At 52.9% G+C, this 23,050-nt stretch overlaps 1 protein-coding gene across 1 annotated transcript; it reads left to right on the top strand.

Annotated features, from left to right (window-relative positions):
• The first annotated feature begins 18,854 nt into the window (after positions 1-18,854).
• On the top strand, positions 18,855-22,727 carry egr1 (early growth response 1). Its single transcript, XM_088604166.1, has 2 exons — positions 18,855-19,542; positions 20,133-22,727. The coding sequence occupies exons 1-2, from the start codon at positions 19,332-19,334 to the stop codon at positions 21,428-21,430; spliced, it is 1,509 nt and encodes a 502-aa protein (XP_088460292.1). The 5' UTR covers positions 18,855-19,331; the 3' UTR covers positions 21,431-22,727.
• The last annotated feature ends 323 nt before the right edge of the window (positions 22,728-23,050 follow it).

Here is a 23,050-nt window from a genome sequence, read left to right as displayed (position 1 = left end):
AGTGAGGGTTTTAATAACATACTCTTGGATTTTTTTCTGTGTGTTTGAAAGCTGAAACACATTTGCAAAACAAACAAAAAACAGTTTGCCAAAGGAACAGGAACCGAGGAAATTGAGGTAGAGCAGCATCGAGAGCAGCAGGAAGTCACATGACCTGGACAGCAGGGGGAAGTTCACAGCATGCCTGACGGCAGATCATCAGGACACCAGGACACCAGGACAGGGGCACACAAGCACAGGAGAACACAAGGACACAAGTACACAAAGACATGAGCACACGAGAACACAAGGAAATTAGTACATGAAGACACGAGCACACAAGGACACGAGCACACAAGGACACGAGGACTTCAGGGCAGAGCACACAAGGACACGAGGACTTCAGGGCAGAGCACACGAGGACACGAGGACTTCAGGACACAAGGAAGGGTTTAAGCAAGAGGAGGGCATTCGGCTGCCCTCATCGACTGCAGGATCATTGTTGTGCTGCTAGGTCCAGATGTGTTTACCTTAACTGCTTCTAGAACATATCACACACTTGCCTATTCTCTACTAATAGAATTTCACACCACTTTGTCAATTCATCTATATTAAGGACTGATGCACCATCTCTGATGCTCCTGCGGGGCTGTTTGGCACCATGTGTACAGAACAGGTGTGTAAGATCACAGACAGCAGGATCGGCACTCTTCCAATATCATATGAGATTACTGCTGTCTAGTGTCTCTGGCTGCTCTGCAGTTGCCATGGAAACACATGTTGAGAACAATCTGCACACATGCACACACCCCCATCACATGGGAAACAGGTCGGCCTCTGGGAAATGGCTTGGATGAGATCTTCGGATCCCTTAGCTCCTAGGAGAGGTTCCTGCAGCTCCGGTCCAGGAGAGTCACAGCATCTCCTGGTTTTTGCTCCAACTCCTCTCTGAATCAGACCAATCTTTTGCTTCAGTCTGAGGGGTTAACATGCTCTCCAGATGCCTGCTCTTTGGCTGCCCATAAAACCTGCAGGACTGTAGCTCTCCAGGATCAGGACTGCAACTTCAGACTGCTGCCTTAGCTATTAATGACCGAACAGCCTCGTCTTATTCACACCCCTTCAGACAGCACACTGTTCCTACATGTGCACCTCTGTTACTGTTTACCAGACCTAATGGGTGATCCGATTGGATACTATCTTCTCAACAACAGCAGCCACTTAATCTGGCACTGGCTACATCCAAATAAACATTAGAAAGCTTTAAGAAGAACCTATGATCACAAGGGGGCAGAGGGGACGAGAGGTATATATTTTTGACGGTTTGGGGAGAATCTGCATCCACAAAATGGCTGCTCCAGTCCCAAGCTCCTTGACAGCTGTTTCTTAGAGTCCACTGCTTATTTTCACCAGTGATCCTGGTGACAAACACACCCTTAGAGATTTTACACACGCCCAGGGTGGAAATGAGAAGATGGCTATGTGATGCAAACTACAGATAGATTAAAGGCTTTAAAAACGCAATCTTCCTGAATACAGTATTGTGTTGACTTGCTGCACTGTAGGACACCGGTCTGCAAGCCCATCGGGAATGGCCACGGCCTCTTTGTTTTGTTTCCAGTTCCTCTGCGAAGGGCAACCAATAGTGTCACTGCCGATCCTTTTATGGGCCTTGAGGAGGCGTGACTCTTCCTGATTGGTTGCCTGACAACCAATGGAATTATAGCATATCAGTATACTACTGTACTAGGCAACACTGCGATTTCACACCAAATCTTTTTTCCCATAATTATCCCCAGTGCTGTTTAGAACGTCCCTCAGAACAAGACTAGTCTCTTCAATTCAATACTAAAGACTCGGGGCTCTTCCGATCCTTTAATTTGAAGGTGTCTCTTCAAATTGCAACTTGAGGTTCAAAGCTTTCCCGCTGTGTCCCTCATCAGAAACAAATGGGTGCACACTCTGAGCGCTGAGAGCGAGGAGAAAGCTGAGCTCCATTCGTGTGCTGTTTGGTCTTTGGGTGCCCCTGCTATTCCTTTTGAACACGTACCAGTGTTTTAAGGAGGACACCGTCATGGCACAGCATCAGCTACCAGGCCGGTTTCACAGCTCTTCCTCACACACGCCACTGCCGGCCCACAATAGGCACGGTGCTGCCACAGAGGCCTTGGTCAGGCGCGTGGCAACAATAAGCAGCAACAGGAACATTCTGCATCTGATTCCGAGACCAGGAGGCACTTCTTTACACTAAGAGCTGTGGGGGGTGTGGAACAAGTTGCCCAGCCCTGTTTTTGAAGCCAATATCCTGGCTTCTTTCAAGAAACAGCTGGACAAGATCCTCCAGTCAGGACAGGAAGCACGTCTTTACGCAAAGGGTGGTGGGGGTGTGGGCCTGACTTCTTTCAAGAAACAGCTGGATGAGATCTTGGCATCAATTAGCTACTAACGAGCAAACAGTCTGGGTGGGCTGAAGGTCTCCTTTCGCCTGTGACCAGTGTGATAGTCCGATGTACAATTGCCAGTTCCCTCTGTGCGTCCGCATGCAGGGCTTGAAGCCAGATTCCTAAAGTTGTTAAGATCTTCATTAAACAGCAAAGACATTGAAGCTAACTTTCAAAATACCAAAGTTGGTGGCTTCAATCTGAACTTACAGGTCTGGAGAGGAGAGGAAAGCTCTTAAAACTAATGTATGGATATATAAATACAATCAATATATAATGATATACAATAATTGGACAACAGAAGTGGAAAAATACACTTAAAACTAGTAGTATTCATGATTAAACATCTTATTAGGTCTTGGAAAACAACACCTTATTCGTGAATTAACAGACAGAGGGGCGCATGAATAAAAAAGTTCAAGTTTTGGCTCTTGCCCTGACAAGCCTTGTAGTCAGTGATCTTATTTACTTAAAGTAAATACTGTAAATGAAAAAAAGGTTCCACACCGACAGACGTGTGAGCTCAATTTCCATATCAACAGTTCTCGAAGTATTATATTTTCAGCTTTAGATCTGTTAATATCTCATTCTTCTTAACCAAAAACACATGTGGCTTTTTTCCCCTGAGAGCTGGTGAGGCAGAGCGTCTGACCCTATCTGTTTTTCCGACAGGCAACAGGCAGCCCTAGTCAGCCTCAGCAACCAGCAGTGATATCATGGAGCACAGGAAGTGACATCACTTCCTGTTTTGTGAACTGTGGTGATTAAAGTCAAGCCACATGCCTGAAATAGCACATGTAGATGAGCATGCAAAATAATCGGGTGAAAGGTTCCTCTCCCCCCCCCTTTACTTTCCTCTCTTTTCTTCTTCTTATCTTTGGGGCATCTTCACGAGAGGCCTGGGGTTAATTTGAAAATTTTCCCTGTATTTAAAACAATCAGGCTTTATTTTTCCAAAGCAACGCAGAGTACAGGCTCATTCAAAGCATATTACTCAGGGGAAGACAAAACAAAGCTGCCACAAACAGCGAAGGCCTGAGCTGTTTCTGCCTACTGTGTAACTCGGAGTTAACGGAGGAATTGCAATGTCATCCTTAATTCTTTAAATGGCCTAAGATTCTCTCATAGACTGATTGAGCACAGGGAAAAAAACGCCACCAAAGAAATCATAGCTATTGATATGACAAAAAAAGCCATGATCACACAGTACAGTATTTCTGAAAGGGACAAGGCTCACTCACACACACAAACACACCACACATACACGCACACACAAACTCACATAGAGACACAGACACACACCGAGACTCACAAACTCACACTCATACACACTCACAAATACGCATAACACACAGACACACACACACTGAAACATTCACACACTCACAAACTTACACACACTCACGAACAGACACATAAACCACAGACAGACACACACACACAACACACCACACACTCACACACTCATACACACAAACTCACACAACTCACACAGACTCACTCTCATACACAGCACCACGTCAGTCCTTGAGTGCAAAATAGTGTTTTCAAAAATTAACAAAGAAAAAGAGAAGAAGACAAAGGGTTTTCATCCCTGAGCGACCAGACAGGCCTCCTCACCATGGCAACACCGAGCTGTAGCTGCACAGTGTTGCTGTGAGCTGCGCTCGGTCTGCCTGTTCATCTGCCAAGGCTGAGCCCTGCCACACATCACCGGGACAGGAAGTCCCGACAGCCCACGCTGGGGGTGTCGTTACAGTTTTGCTTTGCTTTCTTTATTTTTATCTTTCGGGTAGCAGCCTGGTCTGGTCGGAAGTCCAGAGCTCAGCAAGGCCGGGCACATCGGTACTGGGGTGGGAGAACACCAGGTTCCTGCTGTAAGTGGAGCTGGTGGACCTGTAGGTGGCGCTCCTCCCTCCGGAGCACAGCTTCCAGACCAAACCCCCAGTGTGGTGACAGAGGACACTGAGCTGTAGGAGGAGCTGGCTTTGAGATGAGACATTGGTCCTGACTGCTTGGTCAGTACAGATCCCAGGGCTGCTAGTAAGAGTGGAGTTGTCACCCCAGTGTCCTGTCTGAACCCCAGTCTGGTCTCGTACAGTTTCTCTCTCCTCCTCTGATCTGTGTCGTGGGGCTGCAGGAAGACTGAACCCCACTCTGGTCTTGTACAGTTTCTCTCTCCTCCCCTGATCTGTGTGTCGTGGGGCTGCAGGTGCAGAACAGTGTCACCCAGGTGGAGCTACACCTAAGTGGGTGGTGAAGTGGGTCCAATCCGGTGTGAATAAAGTACTGTGGAATCCTTCAGGATAGAAATTTCAGAAGAAATGCAATTCTTTTTTTGGTGCATTGTTGAATAATTGTCTGCTGCCTTTTCAGCATTACGGATGAAGCAGGGCACCCTATCAGATTATTCTCAGTTTCCCTACTTTGGGCTGATTCCACTAGCTTTTAAAAAAAGATATCAATTCCTTCCAAGCGTACTGACTCACAATGTCTGGGGAGGACACGGGAACTGCTGCTGATGAGCAACAGGGACAGATATGTCACTTCAGATCCAGGGATACATCATGACACTGTGGTCGCACAGCAGATTCTTATGTAATTCTGTAGGATTCGCATTCACGGTACAACTTCCTAGGCTCACTGCGGGTCTGAATAAATACATTCGCAATGCGTTTTGTTCAGAAGGCCTGTTAGCACGCGTCTCCCTGTAATCTGATTAGGCTCTGTTTCACAGCTTCGCCCGAGAAGGAAGGGCTGAGGGTTTCTGATAATGTCATCTGCTCTTCTGATCGCGATGCTCTGCTCTCATTTAATATTCAAACTGCGTCTGTGTTTCCAACTCCCGAGGTGCCCCAAGAACCGTGCCCGACAGTGCCATCAAGCGCCAGGAAGATCTCGGGCGTGGCAGTCTTGGCCCAGGTTTAGAATAGACTTGGCACAGGCTAAGCACAAAACTGGCCCAGATTTAGCACAGTCTTGGCGCAGTTGTGGCACAGGCTTGGGAGAGACTAGGCACAGGCTTGCTATAAGCTTTGCACAGGTTTAGTACAGACCTGTTTCCCACTCAGCACAGCCCTGGCAGAGGTCTGAGACCCCATAATGCAACTGTCTGGTAGGCACAGCTGCTAGATGTTCCATTAGCAAGCCACCCCCTGTTCAGAGACAAACACGGCAGGTTGAGGGGGTTTAAAATTTCCACTTCATGATCAAGACAAGTCAGTGCGAAAGTGGCAAAGCTTCAAAACAGAGTGTCCCTGCCCTCAACATGCAGCTCTCTGCCCAGGGCCCAGTGGTGTGTTTGTGTGCTCATGCCTCAGCACATGCCTCAGCCTGCTGGGACCATCAAGGACTACACCTCACACTGAGCCCTGACCACAGGACCACTCCTGGACACTAGACCACTGACCACAGGACCACTCCTGGACACTGGACCCCTGACCACAGGACCACTCCTGGACACTGGACCACTGACCACAGGACCTCTCCTGGACACTGGACCCCTGACCACAGGACCGCTCCTGGACACTAGAGCCCTGACCCCAGGACCACTCCTGGACACTGGACCCCTGACCACAGGACCGCTCCTGGACACTAGAGCCCTGACCCCAGGACCACTCCTGGACACTGGACCCCTGACCACAGGACCACTCCTGGACACTGGACCCCTGACCACAGGACCGCTCCTGGACCCCAGGACTCCAGCCCCAGAGGGTGCGTGAGCCATCAGGCTGTGCAGTGAAGCTCCAGCCTCGCACTGGTCATGTCTGCCGGCCCCCTGCACTGCTCTGGATGTGGCAGTGAGGAGAGAGCAGCAGGGCAGTGAGGCAGTGAGGCAGCAGTGCAGTGGGGCAGTGGGGCAGTGAGGCAGTGGGGCAGTGAGGCAGCAGGGCAGTGGGGCAGTGGGGCAGTGGGGCAGTGGGGCAGTGAGGCAGTGGGGCAGTGAGGCAGCAGGGCAGTGGGGCAGTGAGGCAGCAGGGCAGTGGGGCAGTGGGGCAGTGGGGCAGCAGGGCAGTGAGGCAGTGGGGCAGTGGGGCAGTGAGGCAGTGTGACAGTGAGGCAGTGGGACAGTGGGGCAGTGGGGCAGTGAGGCAGTGGGGCAGTGGGGCAGCAGGGCAGTGAGGCAGTGGGGCAGTGGGGCAGTGAGGCAGTGGGACAGTGGGGCAGTGGGGCAGTGTGACAATGAGGCAGCAGGGCAGTGGGGCAGCAGGGCAGCAGTGCAGTGGGGCAGTGGGGCAGTGAGGCAGTGGGGCAGTGAGGCAGCAGGGCAGTGGGGCAGTGAGGCAGCAGGGCAGTGGGGCAGTGGGGCAGCAGGGCAGTGGGGCAGTGGGGCAGCAGGGCAGTGGGGCAGTGGGGCAGTGAGGCAGCAGGGCAGTGGGGCAGTGGGGCAGCAGGGCAGTGGGGCAGTGGGGCAGTGAGGCAGTGGGGCAGTGAGGCAGCAGGGCAGTGGGGCAGTGGGGCAGCAGGGCAGTGGGGCAGTGGGGCAGTGAGGCAGTGGGGCAGTGGGGCAGTGGGGCAGTGAGGCAGTGGGGCAGTGGGGCAGTGGGGCAGTGAGGCAGCAGGGCAGTGGGGCAGTGAGGCAGCAGGGCAGTGGGGCAGTGGGGCAGTGGGACAGCAGGGCAGTGAGGCAGTGGGGCAGTGGGGCAGTGAGGCAGTGTGACAGTGAGGCAGTGGGACAGTGGGGCAGTGAGGCAGTGTGACAGTGAGGCAGTGGGACAGTGGGGCAGTGGGGCAGTGAGGCAGTGTGACAGTGAGGCAGTGGGACAGTGGGGCAGTGGGGCAGTGAGGCAGTGGGGCAGTGGGGCAGTGGGGCAGTGCGGTAGTGGGACAGTGAGGCAGTGAGGCAGTGGGGCAGTGGGGGAGTGGGGCAGTGGGGGAGTGAGGCAGTGGGGGAGTGGGGCAGTGAGAGAGTGAGGCAGTGGGCCGGTGGAGCATTCCCTCCCCCTGTCTGGGAGAGAAAAACAGGTCTACACACATTCCTTAAAGACACACAGTCTAGACCGGCTCATGAAAAGCAAAAACAAGACAAAAGAAGGAAAGAGAAAAGCACCAATCGACTGAAGAGAAATGAAACCTCTGACGTGCCGAGCCGCGGGCGGACGGGGGACATGCAGCAGGATGCAGAAGTGACACTGCTGGCCTCAGGGCACAGGAATCCATGAATGCTGGACAGTTTAGAGTTTTTGTTGGGTGGGGGGGAGAGATGTGCAGAATAACCATTAAAAAAGACTAAATGTTTTAAGCAAACTTAAAACATCCGCTTTTCATCGACAGGAGCGCGTCCCGTCAGGATAAACGGGGCTCCTTGGCGGCGGCCGTCCACCGTCACGTGTGAAATATTGGCCTCTAGTGAGGAAACTCTTCCCCGTGGTTCAGCCAGGCTGGACTGCACCGTGTGCGGGTACCGCAGGGCTCAGCCAGGAGTCGCCTGTTTCTGCGGATATTCCTGGAGGGGGCCTGTTGGGTGGCGCGCCCTCGCATGTCTCCCGTCAGCGCCCCCCGCTCTGGGCCGAGCTGAGGCAGCGGCCCGACACACAGCCCACCCTCGCTTTCCCTCAGCGTCTCGTCACCGGCCTCGCCACCCCAGTGATGAACCATCCGACTGCTTCAGAGAAGGGGGAGGTAGATGATACAGACAGACAAGGAAACACAGACAGACAGACATAGCCAATAGATATAGACAGATAACAGATTACAGATAGACATAGCCAATAGATATAGATAGATAACAGATACAGACGGACATAGCCAATAGATATAGATAGATAACAGATACAGACATAGCCAATAGATATAGACAGATAACAGATTACAGACAGACATAGCCAATAGATATAGATAGATAACAGATACAGACATAGCCAATAGATATAGAGAGAAAACAGATACAGACATAGCCAATAGATATAGACAGATAACAGATTACAGATAGACATAGCCAATAGATATAGATAGATAACAGATACAGACAGACATAGCCAATAGATATAGATAGATAACAGATACAGACACAGCCAATAGATATAGAGAGATAACAGATACAGACAGACATAGCCAGTAGATGTAGATAACAAATATAGACAGACATAGATAGATAACAGATACGGGTAGACAGACAGGCACAGATAGATAACAGACTTTGATAGTGTAGTGATTCATATAGCCGTTCAGGGAAGCCAAATATGTAGTGAAAACCGGCTCAGGGACGCCAAATATGTAACGTTGCCATAGCCAAAATGTAATGTAGTGGCTCTCTGAAGGCACCAGTTCTGTAGGGTTTGGGCATTTACTGAGACAATTATTAATTGTAGCAGTAAATCACAAAGTTGATTCTTTTGATGGCTTTAGAATCCAACCATGCGACATAACTCAAACAACGCACACACACAGGTACTAATACACGAGGATACATTTATTAATACATAGAATATGCATATAAACCTAACAGATCTTATCGAGAGGGTTATCAGAACACAAAAGATATATATTCAATCAGTTACGAAGTGTTACACATATCAAGAGGACATACGTTCAGTATATCATTCATTAAGACCGTTTCGTAAATGAACTTGGTTATAACTTCAACATTAGATACTCAAAACAAGTACATAACTCTTAGGAATTAAATTGACATCAACTGGTTGGGATAACAATTGAATTCTCGAGCTGTAATGCAGTGAAGTTGAATACTCATCCAATCTCTGGGGATTCAGATCTCCTGCGGGCACAAAGAAACAGTTGCAGGCTGTTGCTGTCCAATCTGCGCTCTCTGGCTCGGTGCCAGGCTGTGCTGTGCGGCTTGCGACGGTGCGCTGCCGATGCTCACTGACCGGCTAGTTAGTGTTGGCTTTAACTAGCAAAGTTTGTGCACAGGAGAAAAGATGACTGTGGATCCCAGCAAGTCAGGAAGAGGACCGGTTCGTTCCTGATGAAGCGCTAGTTCTGAATAGTGATTCAGCTGTCCACAGTTCTGACCTGTTCACGAGGCCTGCTGCTGTTGCTAACCTCGGGTGGATCCTCTGGTTACTCTCTGGCAACCTCCGCTCTAGACTCTTAGAACAAAGGAAAGTTCTGGCACTTGGACACACTGGCCGTTCCGTGGTTGTCCGGGCTGAGTCTCAGGATGGTCAGGAGGCGCGCTGCGAGAATGTCCTGCCCTTGGGAGCCTTCTGCTCCTGGGCCGTCCTGCCCTGGAATTCTCCTTTGAATTCCCTTTAGAACAGTCCACAGAATTCTCCTGAATCTTACTTGAATCTTTGTGTTGCCTGTTTTTACCTGGAGGAACTTCAGCTTGTTGATTGGCTGAAAGTTCCATGGGCATCAGAGTCCCACGTGGGTTACTCGGCCCTACCAGTCCCTGATTGGTTGATCAAGGTGAGATATGAGTCACTTACTCCTGACACCTAGGAATGCAGTCCAGATGTCCATCTGGCACTCCCTAGACAGAGAGGCGCCAATGGATGACCATTGATCATGATAGCCAGACTTAGCTAAGTGCATCCCCCTTTGGGAGCTGTCCTAGGACCTTAAATCACCCTGCACTAATGGTCTCTCTGTGGCTGCACCACAGAGATGAACAGAGAAATGGGGCCTCATTTGGGAAGCTCAGAAACACTTAATTCTGCCTTATTATTAAGCCTCGCCGCTACAACAGACAGATACAGACAGACAGATACAGGTAGACAGATGACATACACACAGACATAAATGACAGGCAGATATAGATGATAGAAGATAGACAACAGATAACAGCTGTGGGCAAACAGGACCAGATGGATGATAGATAATGGATATGGGTAGACAGACAGGCACAGACAGATGACAGACAAGAGATATAGGCAGACATACAGACAGGCAGGTATTGATGACAGATGATAGGCAGCCTGTTTAAAAGAAAGTTACAGCACTCGACTATGTTGTGCTGCTACACATTAAGTAGCCAAATTAAGTAACCGAAAACGGTGAGATTTGATTTCGATTTTACCAGTTACAGATTGCAAACGGCACCGGTGAACTGGAGCGCACTGCGGTGTTTTGCTGTGCACGTGCGGTGAGTCAGAGAGAGGGCAGTCCCACGCTCTGCGGCTCGGGGCGTGGGCTGGCTCTCCGCCGGCCGTTCCCGATTCCCTGTACTTCACCACCCCTCCTCTCTCTCTCTCTCTGCCAGGGCGGGGCTGTTTTGGAAACCTCCCGCTCTTCGGATGTGTCAGAGGACCCAGCGGGACTTTGCGCAGGTGGGGATGAAAGCGATCAGCAGAGACGAAACAGCTCGGGGGCGGCGGGGACACCTCACCGTGTGCCGGAGAAAACAAAACGAGGGCCTACGTGGGCGAGGGAATGCCTCACCGCACCGGGGACACCATGTCTGCACGAGGGGGCGACTCTGCACGAGGGGGCGACTCTGCCCAGGGGGAGACTCTGCACGAGGGGGTGACTCTGCCCGAGGGGGTGACTCTGCCCAGGGGTGACTCTGCACAAGGGGGCGACTCTGCACAAGGGGGTGATTCTGCATGAGGGGTGACTCTGCCCAGGGGTGACTCTGCACGAGGGAGTGATTCTGCACAAGTGGGTGACTCTGCACAAGGAGTAACTCTGTCCAGGGACGTCTCTGCCAGGCTCCCAGCCTGCTCCCCACCTGGCAGGCACACAAGATGCAATATTGTCGGATCCCGTACGCCAAGCCGATGTCAGAGGGGTGTGATGAGGTATTAAGATAGAGGTGTTGTGAAAACGCTGTGCGAGGTGACGTGACACAATATCTTTCACCAAACATTGTTTTGTTTCCACACACACACTCTCTTTATTGCAAAGGGCTCACAAAGGCTCAGGAGTGATCGAAATGAGACCTGCTGTTGCTGTTGCTTCAGAGCAGACCGACCGAAAAGCGCCGGGCCGCTATCAGCTCCCCCAGCTCTCCCTCTGGGAATCGCGGAGGTGAAAGCCAGCGCTTACCTGCCCATACGCACTCGCAGGGTGCCCTGTCTCCTCTGCTGCTTCCTCGTATCTGTGCGCAAGGCTGGGCAAACACCATCTGTCATGCCGGAGGACGGAGGTAATTGAGTGAGCTGGCCAGCCTCATACTGTCCACCCTGTGGTGTCCTGCTTTCAGAGGTCAGCACACTTTCACATAGATCAGTGTCAGCTTCTTTCACAGAGCTGTTCACGCGGAGGCCAGTGTCTTTTAAGAACACAGACTCTTACAGGGTGATTTCAAGGGAAAAGACGTTGAGAGACGGAGATCAATTGAATCGACAGCAGAGCAAAAAGTGGTGAGCGATGGTCTCTCTTGAACGCTCATATACCTGCAGCGCAAGTCTGAGTCATTCCGCCCTGTGCTGCTCTTTTCGCACAGTGATTCCCCTCCTTATGCAGAAGCACCAGTCTGTGCTGATCTTCCACTGAGACTGCAGCCTGTCTGCGCTGAGCTGACAGATCTGTGGGCTCCGGTACACAGACTGGTCTTCAGCTCTGTGGGTGTGTGGAGCAGGGATTCCTGTGGTCCTGAAAGAGCACAGTCTCTGCGGGTTTAGAGTGTTCCAACGGAGCTCTACCTCCCCGGTGCTGATTGATAACTTAATTGATCTGCTTCCTCCTTTACTTTTTATTTCATCTGCTTCTCTGGCAGTGTTGCCAGCTGGCCCCAGATCAACTGGACACTTTGAAACAGGTCTGGCCTGTTACGCGTTACGTGTCTAAAGTGAAATAAATCAACATGCTAGCTAAGCAGAATCACATCGTCAGGTATATTTTTCTCATTTTAAACACAGATTCCACTGATCAGATGGTCAGATCAGCTGATCCTCCTTACTGACCACTTGCCCGGAGTCTGTGCAAACTTGGATGGCATATGAGTTAACAGAGCAAAAAAAACAAAGTAAGAAAAAGGAGGTATGTAAAAATACTGAAGATGCCATTGTTTTTCCATAGAGCTCTCCAACCCAAACCCAGAGGACACAGTGTTCCTCCAGGACCAGACAGAGAAGGACCACTGTGAGGTCAATATGGAGCAGAAGCAACGTGGTCAAAGGGAAGGTGGGGAAACTGGAAACTGACCCTGCAGAGCAGCTGAAAGTGAAAGAGCCTGGAGTGTGTTTGAAAGGCTCTTGGGTATCAGCAGGTGGCATGAAGATACAAAAAGTAGATTCACCCATTCCTTTTCATTCGATTCTCCTCTGGCAGGAAAGCCACTGGCTCCAACCAGCATCAGTTTACAGAAGGTCTCTTGTGAGATCATCATCCCCATCATCATCTTCATCCTCATGATCTCCATCATCGTGATCATCATCATCATCACCATCATCATCTTCATCCTCATGATCTCCATCATCGTGATCATCATCATCATCACCATCATCCCCATCATCATCTTCATCCTCATGATCTCCATCATCATCATCCCCATCATCATCTTCATCCTCATCATCATCATCATCATCCCCATCATCATCTTCACAATCGTCCTCATTATGTTCTCCATCACCATCCTCATATAACATCACCGTCAGCATCTTCTTCATTATCATCAACATCATCATTTTCATCAGCAACAGCAAGAGCACCTGCCTGAGCAGACAGGGCTCAGTCTGCTGGGATCACCGTGTGATGCACAGTGTTCAGGCTTCCTGACACCTTCCCCTACGGACTGGGGGTCCCGTGTGCTTGTGCATTGAAAAGGTGGACTCTATTCATCCCCTGGTTGGTCTAAGCTCCAGCAAAGTCTGGTTGACCCCAGCCAGGAACCCCAGCAAAACCAAAGCACCCTCATTCTCAGGAAGACCACCCAGCAGAGCACTGGAAATCCCTGTGGTCCGAAATGTTGGAGTGACGTGTGACCACAATGACATCGGTAAGATTGCAAATGGGAGGAGACCACTCGGCTTATTCGCTTATTTGGTCCTTAGCGGGCTAATTGAGCTGAAGATCCCATCCAGCCGCTTCTTGAAAGAAGCCTGAGTACTGAGGTCACCAACATGACTGGCAGCGCGTTCCCCACTCCCGCCACCCTTTGTGTAAAGAAATGCCTCCTGTTCTCAGTGTTAGGTGCTCTTCCCCCTGGTTTCCACAGGTGTCGTCTGGTTCGTGGTTCTCTCCTGGTTGTGAAGAAGTCCTCGGGGTTGAGTGTGTCAGTGTCTTTGAGGATTGTGAACGCTTGTATCAGGTCCCCTCGTAGTCGTCTCTGTTCGAGACTAAAGAGATTAGGTTCCTTCAGCCTGTCCGAGTGGGACATCCCTTGACCCATGGAGCTGTTTTTCCTTATTCTCTCTTTCTAATGCTTTTGACTGCGTTATTAGACTCTACATACCAGCCGCCTGTCTGAGCCCACACTGTTATTAGACCCAGAAAGGCTGATTCGATAGATTCTCTGCAGGGCTGTAGGGACTGTTGGTGCTCAGCAGGAGCCTGTGGTCTTGGGGCTCCAGCCTCTGCCTCGGGGTGCCCCTTTTCCCACCCCCACCTTCCCCTCCAGCATCCCAAAGCCCCTCTGTCGGCACCGCCCAGCAGGACGTAAGAAAGAGAGGCACAAACAGGTACCGCAACCAGAACACCTGAGCTGCACGCCGACAGACACCGGTCGAAACAGATCTACAGAGCAGAAATAAGCCGGTGAGAATGTGCTGTAATCAATTCCACACAGCAGAGTGTTCCAGGGCCGTGTGGGAGTGAGGAATGTTGTTCTCCACAAGTGCGAAATGAGACCTGATTAAATATTAACGGGAGAAAGAGGGGGGCGTGTAGGTGATGGAGAACGCCAGTGTTATTGTCTGCAACGGCTCAGCGTAGGTGGGACTGATTACAAACACGAGCTCGCTCTGCCTGTGGGTTGTGTCAGGTCTGACTTTCACTGTGGGTGAATCCCTCCATCATCCTTATTACATCAGCGCACCGGGGGCCCTTTGCGTCTGTTTGTGTGCTTCTGAGTTTCCACTGGCAGTTGAAATCACCCGCGCCGCCGATAAACGCGAAAAAAAGTCGCCCGGTTTTTTGAGTGTAGCGGAGAAGGGCTTCCCCTGTCCGTCACGTCACTGGCTCGGAGCTCCCCTGCCGAAGTCAGCTCTCAACGCCCGGAGAGCGTGCTTTAGAGCTTCCTGGTGCAGTGCCCAGTTTTGCCGTGCAGGAGAAAGAAAACAGCAGCAACTGCATTGACACACAGAACTTCCATACGGGAGGCGAAATCTCCAGCCAGGAGCAGGAGGTCTCCCAGCAAGGGCAAGAGGTTTTTTTTGTTTGGTTAAACACATTGGTTAAACCCGCTCCATTTTGACCGCTTGCTTAGTTCTCAAAGAACGACTCAAACCTCCTCTTTCCTTGTGGAATCCGCCAGGGCCCCCAGCCCATCAGCACTGGATGACGTGCCTTTATCCCCCCACCCCACCCCCTGTTCGCTCCCCCACATTAGGTGAACCGCCGGGGGGCAGCTGCCTGGAGGACTGAAGGACTGAAGGAACACCCCAGCTTGCGTGTGGGGTAACGCCCTAGAGGAGCCACGGCCCATGACAAAGACATCGGGCGCGCCTGCAGGCCTGGCCGCTGAGAAACAGGGGGCCCCACTCTTGCCCAAGTAGAAAGAGTGAATTGGTTCCCTTGCCCTGTACACAAAGAGTTGTAGGGGTGTGGATCTAACTTCCCGACCGGATTTCAAATGGGCCAGAATTGCCCCTTCCCGAGATGCGCCGCATTAAAAGATGCCCTTTGACCTGCGCGCTCGCTCCTTCCTGCGCGTCTGAACACCGCGTGACGTCCGATCGGGAATCGGGAAGGACATTTCCAAAGCAACAATGCAAATAATTGGGGGGGGGGGGAGATTTTGGGCGTTTTGGGGGCAAGGCAAGACCCTACCTGTCAGGCACATTGCACAACCTCTATTGGAGAGAGCAAACCGCACAGTGCGACGCTGGCTGGGTGGGATAATGAGCTAATCCGGAGACAGAGAGAATTACAACTCCGCCCATTATTACAAAAGCGGTCATTTCAGGTAGTGCGTGGAAGCGAGCCGGAGAGGAACGTAGACGCCCGGGGCGCACGGCTGGTGCTCACCCCGCGCCGCTGGTCAGTAATCCCCGAGTCGACGTCACCAAGAGGCACGCGCTGCCGCGGAAGCACGAGAAGGGGCCGCCCCGCCCGACCTGTCCGCTGACCAGCGGCGTCCCGCCGCGCCCGCAGCGCGCATGCCTGCCCGGCGGCTTCCCGGGTTCCCTCGACCCACATCCCGCGCGAGGAGGAATGCGGGGAAAGACCTTCAGTGCAGGCGGGGAGCTCGAGCGCGGCTCGGGAGCATGCTCAGTGCGATCTCACTGCGTCGGTGGCTTCTACCTGGCTGGTCTCCAGAAGGAGCGAGTTAGGCGCGCTGGCAGAGGAGATTTCCAGAGAGGAAGTTTACTGACCATCGATCGCCGGTTATTTGACTCGTTGCCGGTATTTTAAATTAACGGCTCGCGGACCCACACGCTTTGAAAGCGTATACAAAGATATACATGCATGCACGCACACAGCAATGCGGCAAGCAGCGGAGATCGTTTTTTTTTTTAAAAACCAGCGACGGAGTCAAGAGGTTTATTTACAGAGAAGCCCAGAGATTCCCAGCGTTCAGCGGCTGACAGAGCCGAGATCGCCCCCTTCTCCACCGCATCACCCCTCCTTCCCCTCCTGCCTGCACACTGCAGTATTTTAAAAATAGGGTCTGTGTCAGACGTCGATCGGGGCTGAGAGAATCCCGATCTCTCACCGAAACTGGGATACCCCTGCAATTCGCAAACACCCTCCCCTCCCCCGCTCGCTCCACCTGCGAGGAAACCAGCAGCAGCGAACTGGAGCCGAGCGCGATGACGACACAGCCAGACGGACCGTGCACGAGGCCGCCCCGGGCCATGTCCTCCCTGCCGTAAAACATTCTAAATGAAGACACCTAATCGATCTGCCCCTCTGTGCCCTGCATTCCCATTTCCCGACGTGTATACACTTCAATGTGTGCATTACTGCCATTAATATGGATTCCTCCACCATTAATATATGAGTATGACCTAGGAATGAGTTATGTTTCACTCAGGTCCTCACTGCTTGGGCTTTATAGATCCCAGGGCTGTTTGTACGAGTCTTGTACAGTTTCTCTCTCCTTCCTTGATCTGTGTGTCGTGGGGCTGCAGGAGGACTGAACCCCACTCTGGTCTTGTACAGTTTCTCTCTCCTTCCCTGATCTGTGTGTCGTGGGGCTGCAGGAGGACTGAACCCCACTCTGGTCTTGTACAGTTTCTCTCTCCTCCCCTGATCTGTGTGTCGTGGGGCTGCAGGTGCAGAACAGTGTCACCCAGGTGGTTCTGCTGTTCAGTGGTGTTGAAGTGGGTCCCCTCCTGTTTGTGAAGCTCTTCCTCTGGGAGGCTTTGGGAACGAAAAGCACAGTGTACACGCGCAAATAATTCTGAAGGTTGTGTGTAGGATTTAGAATGAACTGACTGCAGTTGCCCATCTGCTCTGGACGCGAAAAGGGCGGGGAGGCTTATCTGTTTGGTTCCAAAGTCTCAGGCCTGAAAATCCCTGCAGCCAACCGGAGTAAACAAAGATCAGGCGCCCTACAGCTACAGCTCTCTGCGCTGGCGGCGGCCGCGGAGTGTCGAGACACCACACTGCACGTTTCTCCGGGTCCGGGCAGCACCTGGGGCGCCCGGTGCACACGACCACGAACCCCCCAAAAAAGGGGTAAAACGCGTTTCCTGCGCTACTCGAATTCTGGAGCCACCAAACAACTTATAGCAGCCTACTGTACTGGAGATGTGAGGTCACAGCAAGAAATGCGATGTTCAGTCTTGGATGTGGTGCAACGCTGGTCGAAGTCTGTGGAGGTCAGGGTTCGAGACAAGAGCGCGTCTGCAGCGGCGAGCTCAGTCATTCATACACACACCGCGGGATAAGATGAATTAGCCCAGGCACCCCCAGACACCGGACAGTGTGTTTTGGACAGACCCGCGCTTGCAGTTCGGAATTGTGTGTGTGTGTGTACGCGCACGCGAGTCATCGTACCTGTTCCCCTCCCCCGAGGCTCGTGCTCAGCTGCAGCTCGTGTGTGTGTGTGTGCTGTACGTACACGCGCCGGGTCCCCCGGCACCAGACCCCAGCCCAGCCCAGCCCAGCGCTCTGCGCTCTCACGGGCATTCCCAGGCTGGCCCCTGTGGGTGTCGGAGCAGCCAGACAGCCCCGTAGCTGCTCCCCCGCAATTCCTGCCGCAGAGTCCTGGTTATGTCAGCAGTCCCCACGGAGAGATTTTCATGCAAAACACTCTCTGCCTCGCACAGCCATCAGGGGGAGAATCCATCCCGTCTCCCTCTCTCCCTCTCTCCCTCCGCGAATAAACCGATCGAAAAAATGCACCCCCCCCCACACTCAGACGTTTATCGGCACAATTCGACTCGTCAGCGAAAAAAGCTCACAACGCCGTTCAGAAGTTTCTGACCCTTTTCCGCCTTGGGGAAGCAGGAGCGAGAAAACCGCAGTGGTAGCTTCTCAAATACAGCCTCGCCTGCCTTAAGGTGGATCGTTGCAACAAGTGCTGGGCTATGTGCTATAATAATAATAATAATAATAATAATAATAATAATAATAATAATAATAATTATTATTATTATTATTAATGGAGTTTGCGTACGCAAGCTACCCCTTTCGTTATGAACAATGTATTGAACGCGTCTTGCACACATCTCCCAGGATGTGGGAGAACAACAATCCTTAATAATTCGGTGTTACTGTCTTTGACTCGATTCAGGTGTCCAGAGTTTTCGTGCACACAGAACTTTACTGGCGAACCCGTAATGCTACGCCATATGTCTGGGCGTTCGTGTCAACTGTGCATTATTTCCTTATTCCGAAAGCACGCGGCTTCGAGCAGCGGACTGTACGCTGCTGGTGCTGTTTTTGGAAAGAAGCTGTGTTCTGCGTTTTCTGGCACCTAACGTGAGAGAATAACACAGTGGCAGCGCTCTGTGCTGGACTTCAATCGCCTCGCGTTCTGTGCCAGACAGCGCTCAGCACTACCCCCAGGAAACTCCAAATAAGGGCAAGGAAGTGGAAACCCACCGGAATGAGTCCATATGTAGACACGACCTTATATGGCATGGCGGAGCCGGGGCTTCCGGCAAGCGCTCAGCTGCTGAGCACAGACGGGAAATCCAAGCCGAACTTCGGGTGCGCCGGGGACGAAGACAAACAGCTCTTCCTTTTTTAATGGTGGGAGTCTCGGCCCCGGGGTGCCGTGATTCTGCTCGCGGTGGGCAATGATCGGCCTTTTGCTTTCGATTTATTGCACGGGGATCTGTTTCGCATTCTCTCCGAGCCGCCTTTCCTCCCCAGGCAAACGTCATGTGTCCTCCACTGCAGTGCTAAATATGGGCTTCCTCCTGTCCATATATGGACATCTACGTCACGCCAGGAGGATATAAAAAGGAGTGGGGATTCTCTAAATAGAGGAACAGCTCTCGATTCACTGCCAGTACAGAGCGAAACAGGACAGGCACACAGAGCGATATTGCTCCCTGTTTCTCTCTGAGAGAAATAACAATAAAACAAATCAGAACAAGTCCAAAAACAACCAAAAAAAGGGGAAATAACCAATATTAGCCGGAGCTATTGAATTTTCCTCGTCAGTTGTCAAGGAAAAAAAAAAAGGCAACATTTTGCAACATTTCGAACGCGTTTTGGAATGAACGAGAAAAGTGCCAGTTTTCACCGTTGTAATTAATTTTTAAACAACAAAACCAAAAACCAAAACAAAACAACCATCAAAACTGGATGTGCTGTGCTAGAACGTGAAAGCCGAGAAGGAGACCCGAGAAGACTGTGGCTCCGCTCCTGCCTCTTCTCGCCAGAGCCCCCGAGGAGCCGTCGGTGGTCCCCTCACCTGTGCGCGCGCCCGCCCGCCCGCCGACCATGGCCGCGACCAAGACGGAGATGCTCCTGCCCGCCCTGCAGATCTCGGACCCCATCAACTTCCCGCACTCGCCCATGGATAATTACCCCAAGCTGGAGGAGATGATGCTGCTCAGCTCCGCGGGGACTCCGTTCCTCACCCCCTCCGCTCCCGAGGGAGCGGGGTTCGGCGCGGGGGAAACCGGGGACCAGTACGACCACCTGACTGGAGGTAAGCGCTCGAGCTCTGTCCTGTCCGCGCGCGGGCACGCAGCGGTGTGCTCCGAGCGGCTCGCTCGGCAACTGTCAGGTGCAATAGAGACGGGCTCGGAAACGTGGCTGTTTCGTATAGAGATGTAATAGAATTTCGTTTAGCAACGGAACCGTGTCCAGTCGGGGGCTTCAGCGCTGCACAGTGCATAGAAACAAATGGAAAAACCCCACAGAATAAGAGAACGTATATTTGCACACAGGCTGATGCACAGCATCAGACGTGTAAAACGGCTTCGAAATGAATGCATCTTCCTCTCGCTGCGATGGGGCGCCCGGCGCTCGCGGTAGAAGCCGAGCGCGGAGGCTCGGAGCAGCAGCGAGGGCGGCGCGCGCGGGGGGATTCTCCGCCCGTGCGTCAGCACCTGCTGTCAGCGCGGCGCGCGCGGGTGCCGGGCGCTCCCGCTGCACGAGGCAGCCCGCTGGAGCGTGCGGGGGACCCCAGCGCGCTCCGCTCCCACGCGCTGCCCGGGGGCGCAGAGCAGAGCAGAGCAGAGCAGCAGCCGTGTGACAGCCGTGTGACGAGTCTCTGTGTTGTTGTTGCTCCTGCAGACACGCTGTCCGAGATCTCCCTGAGCTGCGACAAGCACCTGCCGGAGCAGAGCTACCCCGGCCAGCGGCTGCCACCCATCTCCTACACCGGCCGCTTCACCCTGGAGCCCGCGGCCAACTGCAGCAACAGCCTGTGGGCCGAGCCCCTGTTCAGCCTGGTCAGCGGCCTGGTGGGCATCGCCAACCCCCCCAGCACCTCCGCCCCGTCCCTGTCCTCCTCCGGCCCCACCCAGGCCTCCGCCGCCTCCCACAGCCCCCCCCTGAGCTGCTCGGTGCAGCCCAGCGAGCCCAACCCCATCTACTCGGCGGCGCCCACCTACTCCAGCGCCAGCCCCGACGTCTTCCCCGAGCAGGCCCAGCCCTTCCCCAGCCCCTCGGGCGGGGGGCTGCAGTACCCGCCCCCCGCCTACCCCGGCTCCAAGGCCTGCCCCGCCAGCTTCCCTGTGCCCATGATCCCCGACTACCTGTTCCCCCAGCAGCAGGGCGAGATCAGCCTGGTGCCGCCCGACCAGAAGCCCTTCCAGAGCCCCTCCTCCTCGTCCTGCGTCACCTCCTCCTCCTCCTCCTCCTCCGCCTCCTCCCAGCAGCCCTCGCTCACGCCCCTCTCCACCATCAAGGCCTTCGCCACCCAGACGGGCTCCCAGGACCTCAAGAGCGCCTACCCCTCCCAGCTGATCAAGCCCAGCCGCATGCGGAAGTACCCCAACCGGCCCAGCAAGACCCCGCCCCACGAGCGCCCCTACGCCTGCCCCGTGGAGACCTGCGACCGGCGCTTCTCGCGCTCCGACGAGCTCACCCGCCACATCCGCATCCACACCGGCCAGAAGCCCTTCCAGTGCCGCATCTGCATGCGCAACTTCAGCCGCAGCGACCACCTGACCACGCACATCCGCACGCACACCGGGGAGAAGCCCTTCGCCTGCGAGATCTGCGGCCGCAAGTTCGCCCGCAGCGACGAGCGCAAGAGGCACACCAAGATCCACCTGCGGCAGAAGGACAAGAAGGCGGAGAAGGCGGCGGCGGCGGCGTCGGCGGCCACGCCCCCCTCGGCGGCCAGCTACCCCTCGCCCATCACGTCCTACCCCTCGCCCGTGTCCTCCTTCCCCTCCCCGGTGCCCTCCTGCTACTCCTCGCCCGCGCACGCCTCCTACCCCTCGCCCGCCGTCGCCACCACGTACCCCTCCGTCTCGGGCGCCTTCCAGACGCAGGCGGCCGCCAGCATCTACAGCTCCCCGGTGGCCACGCCCCTGTCGGACATGCAGGCCACGCTGTCGCCACGGACGATCGAGATCTGCTGAGGGGGGGGGCCCCCGGGGTCCCCGGGGGGGGGGGGGCGCTCGTCTGGCCTCCCGCACGATCAGAAGGACCGGCCTCGTCGTCGCCCCCAACCCCCTGCGCCCCCTTCGCTCTCGAACTCTTAAGGTACCCCGAAAGAGGGAAAGAGGGGGGTTCGGGGGGGGGGCTTGAGAAAAGTGCCGAGGACTCCTCTAAGAGGACGCACACGAGAGCACCCCCAAAACAAAAAAAAACGCAAAGACAAAACGAGACTTGGGAGAGCAACAGGTTCCCGACAGGGATTTTAAACTGATGCACAGCCCCGCCGGCTCGCCCCCTGTCCCCCCCCCCTCCCCCCAAGATTCCCAGGAAAAGAGTGGAAGAGACTCGTGCCTCGTCACGGTTTTTATGGCCTGGGGGGGTCCCGGCCCCCCTCCTCTCGCTGCCCGGCCAGCGCGCCGGCCAGGCAGCACAGACTCGGACGATATACATACGCATAACGTATCCTGTATGTGCCATGTTCCGTTCCTCATTCTTTGGTACTCTTGATGTGAAAATTGATTTGCATATTTACATTGTATCATTTGAAGTTAGCAAGGGCCATATTTTATAAATATTTTTCTCTCTCTCTCTCTCTCTCTTCTGTAGTGGAAATGCTGTGACCAGTTTTGAAATTTGTTTAACGGGGAAAAAAAAAAAAAGCACTTACGTATTCAAAGCATGTGTAAGAGTGATGTCCGTTTCTCTTATTTTGTAAATATCACCCACTGGTACTTTCTCTCGCTCTCTTTTTCCCATGTCGCAAAAAGTTCTGTTGGAAAACAAAAAATCTAGAAAAAACAAAAACCACGTTTATCGGTGCCTTTTGTGAAGCCTCGTGGATGTTTTGACACATCTGTTTGTGTGACTGGATGCTTTGCATCTCTATAGCCTTAAGGTGAAAGGGATATTTTTATACCGAATGTAAGAGGGATTTTAAGGGAAGACTGATGAAAGACTTGAGGGCACAGCTTCATTTCTTTAGAATGTAAGCAAAAAAAGTCTCCAAAGTATATTTTTGTAACTGAAATGTAAATATCTATATATTCAGGAGTTGGAATGTTGTAGTTACCTACTGAGTAGGCATGGATTTCTTGTATGTGATTTACATGCAGTTCATTATTTTGTGGTATTTTTATTTTGTAATTGTGTTTTGTTAAACCAAGTGACTGTTTCTGGCTTCTAAAAACACATGGAATGCGCTTTACTGCCAATGGGATATTTGGTGTACAAGATATCCTTACAGAGAAGAACTATAAATGAAATAAAATTATAAATATATGTCTTGATTTCTCCTGTGAGTTTGTATTCGTCTGTCGCTGTCTGAAGCCCTATTCTGTCAATAGAGGAACATAAGGTGTAACGAACAGTTCTTTCCGGACCCTATGCGGACGACACAATCCGAAGAAGTGGGGAAACACTAGGAAAAGGTCATGCAGGGATACGGGGCTGAAAACAGGGGGGCGTGTCCAAAGTGCGCTGGTGCACGGGGGAGGCGTGGCCGAGGCAAACAATCCAAAAACAATCCATAGAGGGAATCCAAAACACAAGAATAAGTCCATAGCCAGGTGATCCATCCAAACAAGGAATTAAAACCATGAACC

The sequence above is a fragment of the Lepisosteus platostomus genome, chromosome 13 (assembly GCF_059453375.1).
Source record: "Lepisosteus platostomus isolate fLepPlt1 chromosome 13, fLepPlt1.hap1, whole genome shotgun sequence".
Lineage (NCBI taxonomy): Eukaryota > Metazoa > Chordata > Actinopteri > Semionotiformes > Lepisosteidae > Lepisosteus > Lepisosteus platostomus.
The sequence above is the reverse complement of the archived record's forward strand: the minus strand, read 5'-3'. Positions and strand labels throughout refer to the sequence as shown.

Coding starts and splice junctions, on each gene's coding strand:
- egr1 (XM_088604166.1), top strand. CDS start 19,332: ATGGCCGCGACCAAGACGGAGATGCTCCTGCCCGCCCTGCAGATCTCG. Junction 19,543..20,132: donor GTACGACCACCTGACTGGAG/GTAAGCGCTCGA, acceptor TTGCTCCTGCAG/ACACGCTGTCCGAGATCTCC.